Below are 13,985 nucleotides of genomic sequence, written 5' to 3' on the forward strand. Positions count from 1 at the left end.
TTATTTGAAAAGTAAACAATAGTTTTACATCATCGTACGATTGATAAATTGCATGAGTAACACCTGCTTTAAGTTTTGTCATGTTTGTCTCACTGTCCGGTCAGGTTGTTTAATATGGCTTTGAAGAGCGAGATGAAGGAAGAGGTGAGTGATTTTTTTCTTTAAATTTTTAAGTGAATGATTTAAATTAAATGTGGTAGTGTTGATAATTAATTAATTGCATTGTTATCTCTGGCAGTTTTACATTATCTTTTTTGATAAGATAACAGCGGTGTAAAACGTTATTTTGGTTGCCAAGGCCACGCCTATCCAATGTTTTTGTTGTCAATTTACCTGAGATGCCAACATGACAACAGGTGTTGTTGTAATAATTTTTGCTTAATTTTGTATTAAAATCTCGGTCGTAACTGAATTTGTGGGATTATCTGTGAGTTTCCTTGTAAAATCGATCGTTTTTGTGTAATTCGAGGTGTGTCGTTGATTGAATTAATTATCACTCTGACTAATACGGTCTGCCCGTGTTTCAGATTCGTGTTGGGAGTTGGACACTTAATTTCACTTTAATTTATTTATTAACTCATCAAGAGGTTATTGTTGTTTTGGGGCGTATTTTGAAAAATTCGTTAAATTGGGTTAAAAGTCGCCATTTTATTCACAGATGTCGCCAATTGTTTTATGCAAATTTACAGGCGTAATCGACAGGTTGTGCACTTGTTATTGTTACCCTGTAAATAATTACTCATTAGCATCTTTAATTTGTTCATTAAAATTTTATTAGAGAAAACTTTTAAAGAAAATAGACAAATAATGATTACTATAATTAGTCCGATGCAGTAATGGAATTCGATGACTCTGATTGGCTAAAATAATGATCATAGTACGTTTTGTCAAAAGGGGCGAAGCATGCTATAAAAAGAAATGTCAATTTATATTTTGCCAATCATTCAATTCTGTTAATTTGGTGTAATTTAGTTTTAACCAAAGTTTTAACGTATTTTTATACCTTTTTGAACAATACACATATTAAAATTTTGGAAGAAAACAAAAAAATGTTTGTTTTTTTACTCTTTGTAAAAATTAAATTAGTCTGAAAGAATTTTGTAATTTTTGTTTTTTGAATTTGCTTAATTTTGTAGATTATTATTTATCATAATTGTCATAAATCACTGCGTCTTGTATGTTTCTACTTTTTATACATTTTTTATTAAAAAAAATGTTCATACTTATTTCATGAATTGAACGGTTGAAAGCATAGTATTACACTCGAATGATATGATCTTTATTCTCTCGGTTTCTGCTCCACTCGCTCGCAAGCTTGCTCGTGTCGCAAACGTCAACCTTATGAATAAAGGACCTCTTAACACGCTTGTATAATAATATACTATGATGGTCTAGTTACTTTGAAATAATGATAAATTGATAATGGATAATGGGCTGCGTGGAAAAGTACTATAAGTACTTTTAATAATTTATTGTTGTATGACGTCAATTAACTGTATTTGTTAGTTTTGGGTATTTTGTCCTAAAATGATTGTAATAATAATAACAACACATGTTTTATGTGATGGAAATGTGTATTTAATGTAACAATTGCTCACATTTTTCTAATAATAGAAAATAATAACTAATAACAGTAATTTTCATAAATAAAATCACAATTTGTTAAAATGCTATTTTATATCTTATGATTCAAAAAGTTCAGATTTCGTTGTCCGTGAAAACAAAATCAATGAAAACATAGGGCTTGGTTTAAACGAGACGATTGAATTTTACCAAAACTAATGGCCAACATTGTCGTTATGTTTATGTGTCTATTAATTATCCAAAATTTATGATGGTATCATTTATAAAAAACTCCGTTTGAATGTTTTTTTCCAAAAACGCCAACCATTCTCTAATGCAGTAAGTGACGTTATCCTACCTCCAACTGTCAGTAAAGGTTGATTTATAAATTTGAAGCATTGGTTTCCTCAGCCACACCAGCCTAAAATCCCGTATGAATCCTGTAAAAAGTACTGCATTTTTAACGGGATTCTTACAAGATTGCTGCGGCAACCGCTGCTTCAAGTTTATAAATCTGCTCTAATTGTCGAACGTATTATTCAAATCAAGAACTACGTTTTTATTGATTTTGTTTCTCAAACATAATTACCACACGTTAGATTTGGCAAGGCAACAATGCTTGATTGAGTTGGCGAACCTGCGAGATTCATTTATCAAGGAAGTGTAAATTCTGTTTTATTTAAAGTTTACAAGTTTTGAAAACTTTAATTCATTTAAAATCTTCGTAAAACTTTAATTCGTCAGTCAACTTATTAGGGATGTTTTTATAATTAAAGTTATGAAAGAAGTGTTGCAAACGCAAAAAACATTTTAAGATTATGTCTTTCTATGTTCATTTATTATTTTTAATTTAATAAAACAACAGTAATTTTATATGAAAAATAAAACTATAATTTTAGTTTTGTTGGCCTATCGACACTAGTTTTTCCGAAAAATTGAAAAAAAAAGTAATGTATTTCATTTATCATAGATGAGTAATTGTGAGAAGTAATAAAACACAAATAACAATAATGTGAGCGATTCTAAACATGAGATAAAACGTAACTGATATGTGAATAAACAAAATGAGACGTGAAATTTGATAATCCGAGAAAATTGTTAGCGAGATGTTGTAGATTTAGTTTAACTTTTTTTTATCTATTTCATTATTTGTACTTGAATATTTTGTTGGGAAAAATAAACATAATTTAGTGCAATTGATGTTTCGAAATTTTTTTCGGTTTTTCTTAAACCGTTTAAGAGCTGGAAGATTTTATTTGTGACCAATCAGAGATGAATTTGCAAAGGACCACCAGATTTAGAATCAAAGTCATCCTAGGAAATTTTTTAGTTAATGTCAGATTGACATTTATAATTTTATACCAGTGGCGTAGTTGGTTTGTAATTGTGACAATAAACTTATTTGTTGCATAGTACGGCTATCCTTATTACGGTGGTAACATTATGTATCATTTCAAATTATGATCATTTTAAATAAAACGAAAAAATAAAAGTAATTGCGGATTCCAAGATAGTTTACCTTTCTTGATTAGTTATTGCTCTATGGCTGTAACGTTACCTAACACCCAGCATACCTTTTTTCAAAATGATAAATCTTCCAACATAGCAATTTCTCTTAAAATACAACCGGCAACAGTGTCTAGTGGAAAATCTGGTGTCAAATTTGGTGACATTGATGTTGGAGGATTCAGTTTATTGCAAAAAAATAATGTCTAACAAGTATTAAAACATGAAGTCCGACAACTAGAAGGACAAGCGATAATGTTCGTTGCATCTATAATTTGAATTTGATAATTCAATCGTACCACCCTATTCTAGGTAGGAAATTTTTATTTTATACTACAAGGTGTTTATAAATGTTTTTAGCATCAAGTGTGGCTGTGAAAGGTGAAAGAAATTTGCCGTTCATTACAAATGTGGGTTTCCTCTTTTTAACTGACATTTGCAGTTAACCTCAAACATGGAGCAAAGTAAGTTTTGAGAAATAAACTGTTCTAGCTGTGGTTTAAAACCTGAAAATCAAAAAATTGGGCACAAAACTGTAACTGAAACGTCATTGACGTAAATAACATTATAAATAATTTTCAAGGCAGTCATATTCACTATGAAAACAAAGCGGCAAAATGGTTTACGACAGGAATTCCAGAGCCTTCCTTAATGCTAGAAACATTAATAAAAACCTTCTATAACGTAATTCAACAGGTGGTGGATTTATAATTTTGAAAATAAGGGGATTAGTATTAAAAATTCGGATAAGAAATGCAGTTGCATCCATAATAATTATTGAGAAAATTCAATCGATACTGCAATTTTAATGCAGGCTGTTCGAAAAGTCACGCACCACCGTGATACTGTATCATTATACAATACCATAGATCGGAAAAATCGTAAAAAAATCCATGTTTTTAAGAAATGATGGATTAATGAATAAAAGTTTAATGCCAAAATTAACGATTTCTCTGCAATAATTTCACATCACGAACGTTTGAAGCACTCTCCTCGAAAAAGCTGGTTTGAAACGGAACCTTATGTATAACGTCTTTAACGATCAAAATATCCAAGCATCTTTTTGCTAGCAAATTGTGCTTTTATTCGAAATATTTAAGAAACTTGAACCTATGGCTGTTAAACCTTTATACATTGTCTTTCTAAAAAGCATGTAAACTTGGAATATTAAGTAAAATATTCCAAAAGATAGCGAATTAAAAAATTCAGTGCAATTCGTCAGCGCACTTTGTTTATTTCTTTACTCTTGATCTGTCAAATGGCAAATGGTGGTTTTAAACATGTTTTGAATGGAGTTTTTGAGCTTTTGTCTGCCGTATAGACTATTTCAGGTCCTTTAAGCCGCTATTAGGTATTTTGAGGAATCTTAAACAAAAATAAACAATGCTGAGTGCATCCTGTGCTGTATCTAACTTACGCTATTGGCTACTTCAATTTCTCCGCTCTCTCATTGGTCGTCGTAGGACCGTGAATTACAAATCAATCTTATTTCGGAAATTGCAATCTAAACTTTAAAAATTGTTCCATTCTTTCACGACTAGAGCAAAGTAAAAAGATTACAGAATCTTGGATAAGCATTTTCATTCCTTATATTTATATCAAAGGGGCAGTGGCTCTAGAAAATGAGACTTTCTAATTCTGATCCTTATGACAAGATACAAAAAGATCGACTTGCATTAGGAGAGTGGTTTAAAAGTTCGCGCTTTCTGTGACGTCACACTATTGCACCCTATCGTTCGTCTTAATCTGGCAAGCACGGTCACTAATGTTTTTCATCAAAATTTATTTTAGCTTCACGTCAATATTCTCGTATTCTGATTTTCGAAGCTAATGACAGTGACAGTAATCATCTCCAACTTCCAAATGAAGTAAAATAAGTGTAATGCCTATTGAAAATCTGAGATTTATACCAAATACTACAGCGGTCAATAAATGTTTAGTTCATGGTAAAGAAAACCTATAATTTGATATATATTGTACTTACTGTATTTTCTAAGAAATGATTGATGATGGTGCTAAGAATGGCACCTGAACAATAAAAATATATTCAAGTTCATATGTACACACTATTATAGTTTTAAAATTCACGTAAACTTTAGATTGATGATGTAGTAGGTGTAAAAAGACGTGGATTACGGAGATTTCAATTTTATTCTTATCGTAATTTATTCTATTTTTATTTTATATACATACAGTCAATCAATAATGAATGTCTATAGATTAACCATAAAGTTAGATATACAACTTTTCCGGTGATCGAATATTAAAAATTTACCAAAAAAAGAAAATTGTTACAAATGTGGTTGTGCAACCAAAAATACAAAGCCAAAGTGAGGTTATGTGTATGATGGATGTGCCCGATGTGTCCGCAATTGTCAAATTTGAGTGTAATTCCAAACGATGTCTATCGAACTTGGAGTTTCTATGTGAAGTCTAAATATGGTCGTTTTGATTTGGTATTAGTAAACAAACAGATCCAGGGTCTTCAAAACCGCGTTTTCAGATCATTATTGAATTTATTGAATTGCGTGTGTAATTGGTTGCCTATAATAAACACATTAAATCATTCATTAATAGCCCACTTTAATCCATGATTTCAGCTGACAAATCATGCATTAATAGTACCTAAAAACAAACGATCGCCGGAAAAACTTATTAATACAAAAGTTTTTGGAGTATTTTGCCTGGTTGAATATTTTTTGAATAAATGAACCGCAATTAGTTTCATTTTGATTAAGTATAATAGTGAATTAATAATGAATCAAGACATCATAACCGGGCAAGCGTTTTGTGTTTGACAAGAAGCTGAAAGAATTTTTATTTAATGCTTGTAGTAAAGGAATCTGGTTCTAATATTATTTTTATGAATCATCATTTATGTCCGTATTACTTACATAAGTGTTGCTATAGAGTGATCAGCAATTATTATCATAGCAACCTTTGATTGCTTCGTCTGTGGTGTCATTTTAATGTCAGTAGTTTTCAAATCAATCAGCTGAGATGGAATTTTAAATGATATTTACATTTTGTTGTATATTAGTTTACACTTTAATTATAATTGAGAATGACATATACTCAATTTGGCGCGCTCAGTTTTAGCTGAATTTAATCTTTTAAGTTCATGAATTTTAATATTAGTGGAACTAACATGACAATTACTTATAAATAATGAACACTTTAGTGAGAAAAGGCAACAACGACCACATCTTTTTATAATTACCCTTGCATTGCTCATTTGACGGTAATAATAACAGTCGACTTTATCCAAAGAAATAAAACAAATAACTGTTAGACTTATATCTCAAAAGTTTTAAACTACAAGGTGTTTATAAATGTTTCTAGCATCAAACGTGGCTATGGAATTCCTGTCGTACACTATTTTGCCGCTTTGTTTACATAGTGAATATAACTATCTTGAAAATTATTTATAATCTTACTTACTTCAATGACGTTTTGGTTATGGTTTTGTGTCCAAGTTTTTAATTTTCAGGTTTTGAACCACAACTGGAATAGTTTATTTCTCAAAACTTACTTTGCTTCATGTTTGAGGTTAACTGCAAATGTCAGTTGACAAATCGAAACTCACATTTGTAATGAGCGGCAAATTTCTTTGACATTTCATAGCCACCCTTGATGCTAGAAACATTTATAAACATCTTGTACAACTGGTGGCACAGTTTAGACCGTTTTTGTCCAAACGGTATAATTAAAATACTTATCAAGCAGGAGATGGTTTGAAAACGTAGGGCGTGGTTCAAATTTACATCTCATCTGTCGGTGTCATGTTGTATGTGCACTTGTCTCATCTGATTGATATTTTTGGCAGAATTTAGTTATTATACAATCTTCAGTCCCAAATAATCTGTACGTTTTTGTGCACCGATTCATTACTTTACATTACAACATTTTGAGTTTTTGATACAATACAAGCTAAGCCCTACATTTTCAATTTTTTTTTAATGATTTTGGTTTTTTTATCATTTTGGTTTTCACGTTTTATTATAGTAAGGTATTACCTAATTAATCCCAAAATTATTTATCCGTATAAAATCGATTTAGGTTGACACGGAAATTAGTGTCCCACCAACTACTTATGTTGAATTTAGCAAATATAACTGTGTAGACCGAAAGTGTAAACCGACGACAAGATGTGAAGAAAGGGGTGTGCGATTTTATTAAAAGCAGTTTCGACTACCCAGTTAAGTCATCCTCAGTCAAATACAATTATTCAGATTACTTAAAATTGAGTTACATTAAATTTGATTGAAGGAGCGCGGGAAGTTGCGATTTGGTCATATGGCTTTGACCAATTCTAATTAAAAATTGTATACTGAGACTTTTTCCTGATGTTTGCCCAAATATTATTGATTTGTCTAGTCGTATGACTAATTCGAACGAAGAAAAAACAACCCACCAAAACTGGGTCAACAGAAGAGATGTTTGAATTTGGTTGCTTATAAATCGATAGTTATTATTAATAGAAACAACCTTTTGAAAGCATATAATTTGTATTGCATGTTCATTGATCACTAATTGATCTGAGAAAAGAAATAAACGTAGTGTATAAACTATTGATTTGAACTTTGCGATGTGCAAACGAATCAAACTGGCACGGCGTCTTGCAGACTGCCACCACTATCGGAAGGGTCGCGACTTCCATCGATCCTCACAAGGTCGCTCGTATCACGAATGCTTTTCTCATTTTACCGAAAACTCACAATTATTTATATATTATGTTCAATCAGCGTTGAAGGAATTTATTATGACATTAATAAGTCTTTGGCAACGTGTGAAAAACTCAAGTGGAAGAAATTCGTATTAGCACAGGAGAGCAATCCGTTTCGTTCTTCAGACAAATTCAATTATGGCCACGCTTATTTTCTAATTTAATATTAACAAGTTAGAACCGGAGCAATCTTCAAAAATCCGAAGGAGACTTTTTTCAATCGAGCTCTTCCTGCTGATGGAAATTGGATTTTGGCTTAAAAATAAAAACCATGATTGATGGTTAAAGGAAATCGAAGGTTTACTTCTCACTCTATTGTGCCACTAACACATATCTAACGAATAAATGAGTCACATTATACTCAATGAATTAAGTGCATGATAGCGGTTGAATAGTGTAGCCTTGTGACGTAACTAGGGGGGCGACACCGGAAATGCCCTTATTGCGAATTGCGTCACTGGACAATAGCTAAAAAATGGTCAATCGAGAAAGGGCCTTCAAAGCATTGAGTGAATTGCCCATTGGTTCAACGCGCGCTGACTAGATGTCCACTCCTAGGTCTTTGACAGGATACTTTTCAAGGACATCTTAGAAAAGTCTTTGATTATCAGGGTGAAACACGGCTTTTGCTCTATTGATGCCATAATAGCATGTAATGTCGCGGGATAATTGATGTAATTATGTCTACTTGTGCCCCGTGTGGGCCAAGCCTACTACAGATCCGCTTTGCAATTTTGTACTTCAACAGTAGCAGTGAACAAATCGCGACACGACGACGCTCTTAGCACCAGAAGTAGAGTGATAAGTGCCAATGTCAGCACCAAAGAAGGATATCGATCCTCGCATCGACTTTGACGATGAGGTAACCACTTTCCACGATTTTAAAAATGAGATCGCATGTTTCTGCAAATTTGTCTTCGCTAAGCTCTTCTTTTATCTTAGAAGCGTCGTAAATTTACACGCCTTTTGTAATCTCCCTAAAACTATACAATCAGAGAACATCTCCTTATTTCGCGAAATTACGGTTTGAGAACTACAAAAGGATGATTTATGACTTCCTAGCCTCATGAAGTATATCCTGGACTTTTTATGGGATTAGAATTAGATAATCTGGGGCTCTCGTCCGACTATACGACGGAATTTCACAATTACTTGTTTGCCATTCCGTGATTGCTTGCGAGTTTCATCCGACAGTGGTTCTGTTACATTCAGCTGTCAGCTTTTTACGTAACCAATTTTCCGCTTGGCGTCGGTGTAAAGCTTGGGAAAAGTCTCTAATGCGATTCCCATGTTGAAACGAGCTGATCTTTGTTTAAAAATTAATCGAAATCTGGATTTTCCACCGACGGTATCTAATATGGCCGTGTTACATTCTGACGATACGAACCATAAATTTTCTTTTTATATGTGAAAATGTGAGGTATTTAGAAGGGTGAAGTCAGGGCCATTTCACGCATGGACTGAAAACTCCAACTTATATGGTCGCATTAAGATAGCAGGGTTCGAGGCTTATACAATTTTGCGGTACTTCCACAATTCAATTATACTTCTCAACAGCCAATGGAGCGTTATCTTATCCTCTTATTTTATAGATTGAACGAAATAGGATAGCTGGACGTTGCTTTACAATAACAACAAGTAATATGAAGCTGAGAGGATTATCGGTAGTCGGTCGAAAAAGAAAACGACTGCTAAGCTTCCCAAGTTTATTTGTCGTCTAATTGAAAGACGAGATTTTCCCGGAAACTAGATTTTTTGCAGGAATTTATCTTTAGAACAGGAAAATCGGATTTGGGTTCAATTTGTTTCAAAATTAAGAAAAGTTGCACTTGTAACAGAAAAGGGCAAAGTTCCACCTAAAACAACAGGAATTTAAATTGTTTTTTTGTAAAAAAACCTTCTTGAACAGTTTCTGAAAGTTATCTGCTTTGAACCCGTTGTTTGCCGTAGTACTTCATTTACATGCATTTATGTAGCGAGAAGCACCAGCTAAATTCAGTTTTCGTAAACGTGAAAATTATGAATAAGATAAGGATGTTCGCTTGATTTAATTTGTGCTAAAACAGGAGGGCGTTACATTTTTCATAACTGAACCCGTAGAATTTTGAAGCATTTAATGCATGAAAATGTATTTTAATTAAACCGACTTAGTCATTTAAATTCTACACACTTTCTCCCCTAAATGAGTTTTGTCACGTGTTTTAATTGTGCATACATTTTACATGTGGTAATATAACCCCTATCCTTTATTCGTCATAGGTGGGGGAAATTTCATTTACGTTGGCACATTTATAAATCAAACGCTGAAATAAAATTGCATTAGCGACATTCTCTCCTAAATAAACAAAATCTTGTAGCTTGAACTTTGACATTCGTAACTTGAAAGCCTATAATTTGTAGCGGGTAATGAAAACCCAGAATAAAAAGTTAATTGAAAATATCTGCTGGGTCAATTCGCGCAGTTCCGCTCATAAAAAATAATCCCGGGCTCGAACCTTCTTCGACAAACAAACCACATCCCCGTCTAATTTCGCACAGATTTCGTTACAAGCACCTCTTCATCTCAAGCCACCCTTGTTGCTCTTTGTCTAACCTTGCTAAAATCGCGAAATTTTAATAAAACGCTTCCATCAAATAACAAACGCGTAAGAAAACAGTGACGGGACAAGGCCGAATTGGTCCTCCAACCCTTACTGGAGGGAGAAAAAGAAAACAGCTGACGTGCATCGTTTTGGTAATGCCAGGGGAAGGAGCGAAAGAGATAGATACAGTGACCCGGAGTCTGGAGCCGACGGGTGGATCCGGTGGCAGGCGAGTCTATGCATGTCCTGGGGGTGGTCGTTGGTATTGATCGCCGCCAAGAACGAGGTCACCAGAATCTGTTCGCCTTCGCAACAGCAGGATGGAGGAAAATTTTCGGAGAGCTAAAATGAGAAATCTTTCCCGAATAGGAAGTTACTCCCCATGGAAGGCTTAAAGACTTCACAGATTAACTGCTTTTTCTTCGACTATTTGTCTAGCTCTTCGTAGGGTCATTAATTGGCAATTAAGGCATTTAAAACGAACATAAGAACGACGGGCCCTTCCCTGTTTAATCGATTTCGTTTTTCTTTTTCCATAGGATTAGGTACACTTAAAAAGTGGTGGATTATTTGGCCTATTTGTTCATGTGTGTGCAAATGGAGATATGAACTGTGAGGGCGTTACTGATGATACTCTATTGAATTAGCGAGGGGAGATCGCTAAATATTCCATCCCCGAGCTTCCACTACGAAATTGTTTACCAGTTTGCTGCATTGATAATCGAACCACCAAACTTTCCGATATTTAATTACATTTTTGGCGAGTTGAATAGATCATTGCAGATCCGAAACCAATCGACGAGTATTCATACTTCATTGCAGTTATTGTGCCAAATGAGCACCCTTTGTTCTTACCGCATTTCCCAAAGTCATTGCTACAACTCTAGAGTTTCATTACATGCTGCTTAATAGGTGAACAAAGCAACCGCAGCAATTTTCCAGATCCGCGGATTTTATCTACCTTTAACAGGATTCCCAGTTTAATTAAAAGTATCGGTTTAGGTGGAGATGAGAAACGTTTTGTTTCTATCTGCATATGACAAAAGGAACATTTGGAATTCATAATGTTGAAGTTTTTTAATCGAAACGGGTGAATAAAACTTCCGGCTGCGACAAACAAAACCGTAATGGCAAAAGTTTTGGAGGATGTATCTTGTTTTAAACAAAGAACGGGCTGGCTACTCGAGAATACATTGAAACTTTTCATATACATATCTAGGGTATCGACATTTCCACCATTTCCAAAGTTGTGGATGAAATACAGTCAGACCTCGCCGTTCGCGGGCGTTAAAACGAATGTAAACAAGTACCGGGTGTTCCAGCGATTGCTGAACATAGGGAAATAACATGGGAAAATGAATCTTATTTTTTTCCTGCTCTCTCGAACCTCCAAATTGAATTTGGTCAGCGGTGGATTATTCTTTGAATGATTCTCAGTCAGACCGTAATTTTTTAAATTCGATGCTTTTACGGCATTATAAAAAAAAAACAAATTAAAAACAGTTAATTTCAAAATTCCCGCCGAAATGTCGCTACAATTGACATTGGATATTTGTCATTGTGACAGATTACCGTGAGTCCAAACCAACCTCACTTTTTAAAAATATTTGGAGATTTCTTTCGGAGGACTAACAACGATGTCTAACGTTTCAAAACTCTTGTTCTTAGCCCAGATTGTTGGTTTCCGACATAGGTAACTTCATTCTGTGCAAAATGTGGTTAAATTTTAACAAAATGTTGCGAGAACTTTGAACCTTTTAACTCTTATTAAAAACAAAAACACCGATGTTTGGCTGTGTCCTTCTGTTCGACAATCCCGGCCATATATTTTTTGTCGTTTCAAAAATGCATCTGGATTCTTGGTGAAGCAAATAAACCAAACATCGGTGTTTTTGTTTTTAATAAGAGTTCAAAGGTTCAAAGTTCTCGCAACATTTCGTTAAAATTTAACCACATTTTTGCACAGATTGAAGTTACCTAAAGTCCGTTTTTTTATTAAAAAACCACCAATACCGCACTCTTCCACCACTTTACAACCGGCAACGTCGGCGATGGTGACTTTTTGGTGATAAAATCAAATAGGTTAGCTGCCTAATTGACAATTTGATTGCACAAAATGGCCTTTCAGGCTGTGCCGAGTCTTTTCACTATTAAATCATTTGATTTGCAATCCAACAGGCTGTAAAGAAACGTTTTTAACGGAAACACTGCCTAATTTTTAGAAATGTCAAAAAAAAATTCTCACCAAAAATCTCCCTAGGCAACGTTGCCGGTTGTAATGCAAGGGAAGATAGCGATGTTGGTGTTTTGTTTTTTTTTAAAACGGACTTTATGTCTTAAACCAACAATTTGGGCTAAGAACAAAAAGTTTTGAAACGTTAGACATCGTTGTCAGTCCTCCAAAAGAAATCTCCAAATCATTAAAAAGTGAGGTTAGTTTGGACTCACGGTGATCTACTGTCACAATGACAAATATCCAATTTCAATTGTACCGACATTTCGGCGGAAAGTTTGAAATTAACCGTTTTTAATTTGTTTTATTTAATAGTGCCGTAAAAGAATCAAATTAAAAAAAATACGGCCTGATTGAGAATCATTCAAAGAATAATCCACCATTGACCGAATTTCATTTGGGGGTTCGAGAGAGCAGGAAAAAAATAAAATTCATTTTTCCATGTTATTTCCCTATGTTCAGCAATCGCTGGAACACCGGTATATGTGCACACTGATGGACATAAATGTTAGTGTCTTGGGTTTGATGATGGTTCAATGGTGGTCACATTCTTAAAAAAATCTGATTGATTTCTAATTTTGCTTTTTTTTAGTTTAGACAAAATTTGCCTATAAGATGAAAAAATACCCCTGCTTTGATTACTTATCGATATCGTGTGGAATATAAACACTGACATCAGCAATTCTGTCCGCGAACGGCGAAAAAAAGGGAGCACAACGGTGCACCGCGTAAAATCAAATCAGCGAAGGGCAAATCCGCAAACAGCGAGGTCCGACTGTATGTTTTTTTGATTTTTTAAGTGAAAAATTAAGTTATACAGAATAACCAATGAATATTTGATGAAAGTTTTCCCATAGCGAAATATTTTGAAATACTTTAATAACATTATGACAAATCCAAATTACTTTTTTTAAAACAGGTCGATCGCGGCAAGAGGTGATTGCAGTGCTATCTTTTTGTTTTCAAATTTTGACAGGTTTGGCACGATAGAGCGTTCTTAAAGATCTAGAGCCTGAGCAATTATTGGAATTTTGTAGGGAGAGTCACCGATGAGGTTTCAACATTCTTGGGCGATGTTATATTTCAGAACGTGGCCAAAACCAATAATTGGTTTTCTCCACACGAACGGTGTTCTGTTAAACAAGACATGATAGCGTCACTTAATAAACGCGGATGCATTTAAATTGCTTGTAACTATAAGATGAAGTCAAAAAGAAAAAGGGTCAAGTTTTGATTGTGTGCTTGATGGTGTTAATTAGATCTTTTGACTGACCTCTCCGAATAAATGGCATGCGAGGAAACCGACAAACTAATTGAAAATTATGTGCTCCATTATAATGGCTTTCGACTTAATTAAGCTTGTTATTTATTATCA

The 13,985-nt window shown here is 34.0% G+C and overlaps 1 protein-coding gene across 6 annotated transcripts in view; it reads left to right on the plus strand.

Annotated features, from left to right (window-relative positions):
• The first annotated feature begins 27 nt into the window (after positions 1 to 27).
• The window catches only part of Atpalpha (sodium/potassium-transporting ATPase subunit alpha), a 55,999-nt gene continuing 42,041 nt past the window's right edge, over positions 28 to 13,985 (plus strand). For 3 of the 6 annotated variants that reach the window (XM_088029584.1, XM_088029574.1, XM_088029570.1), the window contains exon 1: positions 28 to 144. In XM_088029584.1, coding sequence (XP_087885710.1) covers positions 115 to 144 — 30 coding nt within the window. In that variant the 5' untranslated portion in view covers positions 28 to 114. Of the gene's footprint in view, positions 145 to 8,529; positions 8,658 to 13,985 lie in introns of those variants that run through there. The other 3 variants (XM_088029563.1, XM_088029616.1, XM_088029609.1) reach the window with 3 other exon arrangements.

The sequence above is a fragment of the Gnatocerus cornutus genome, chromosome 1, assembly GCF_029298725.1.
Source record: "Gnatocerus cornutus isolate USDA-ARS CGAHR chromosome 1, icGnaCorn1.1, whole genome shotgun sequence".
In the NCBI taxonomy this organism is placed as follows: domain Eukaryota; kingdom Metazoa; phylum Arthropoda; class Insecta; order Coleoptera; family Tenebrionidae; genus Gnatocerus; species Gnatocerus cornutus.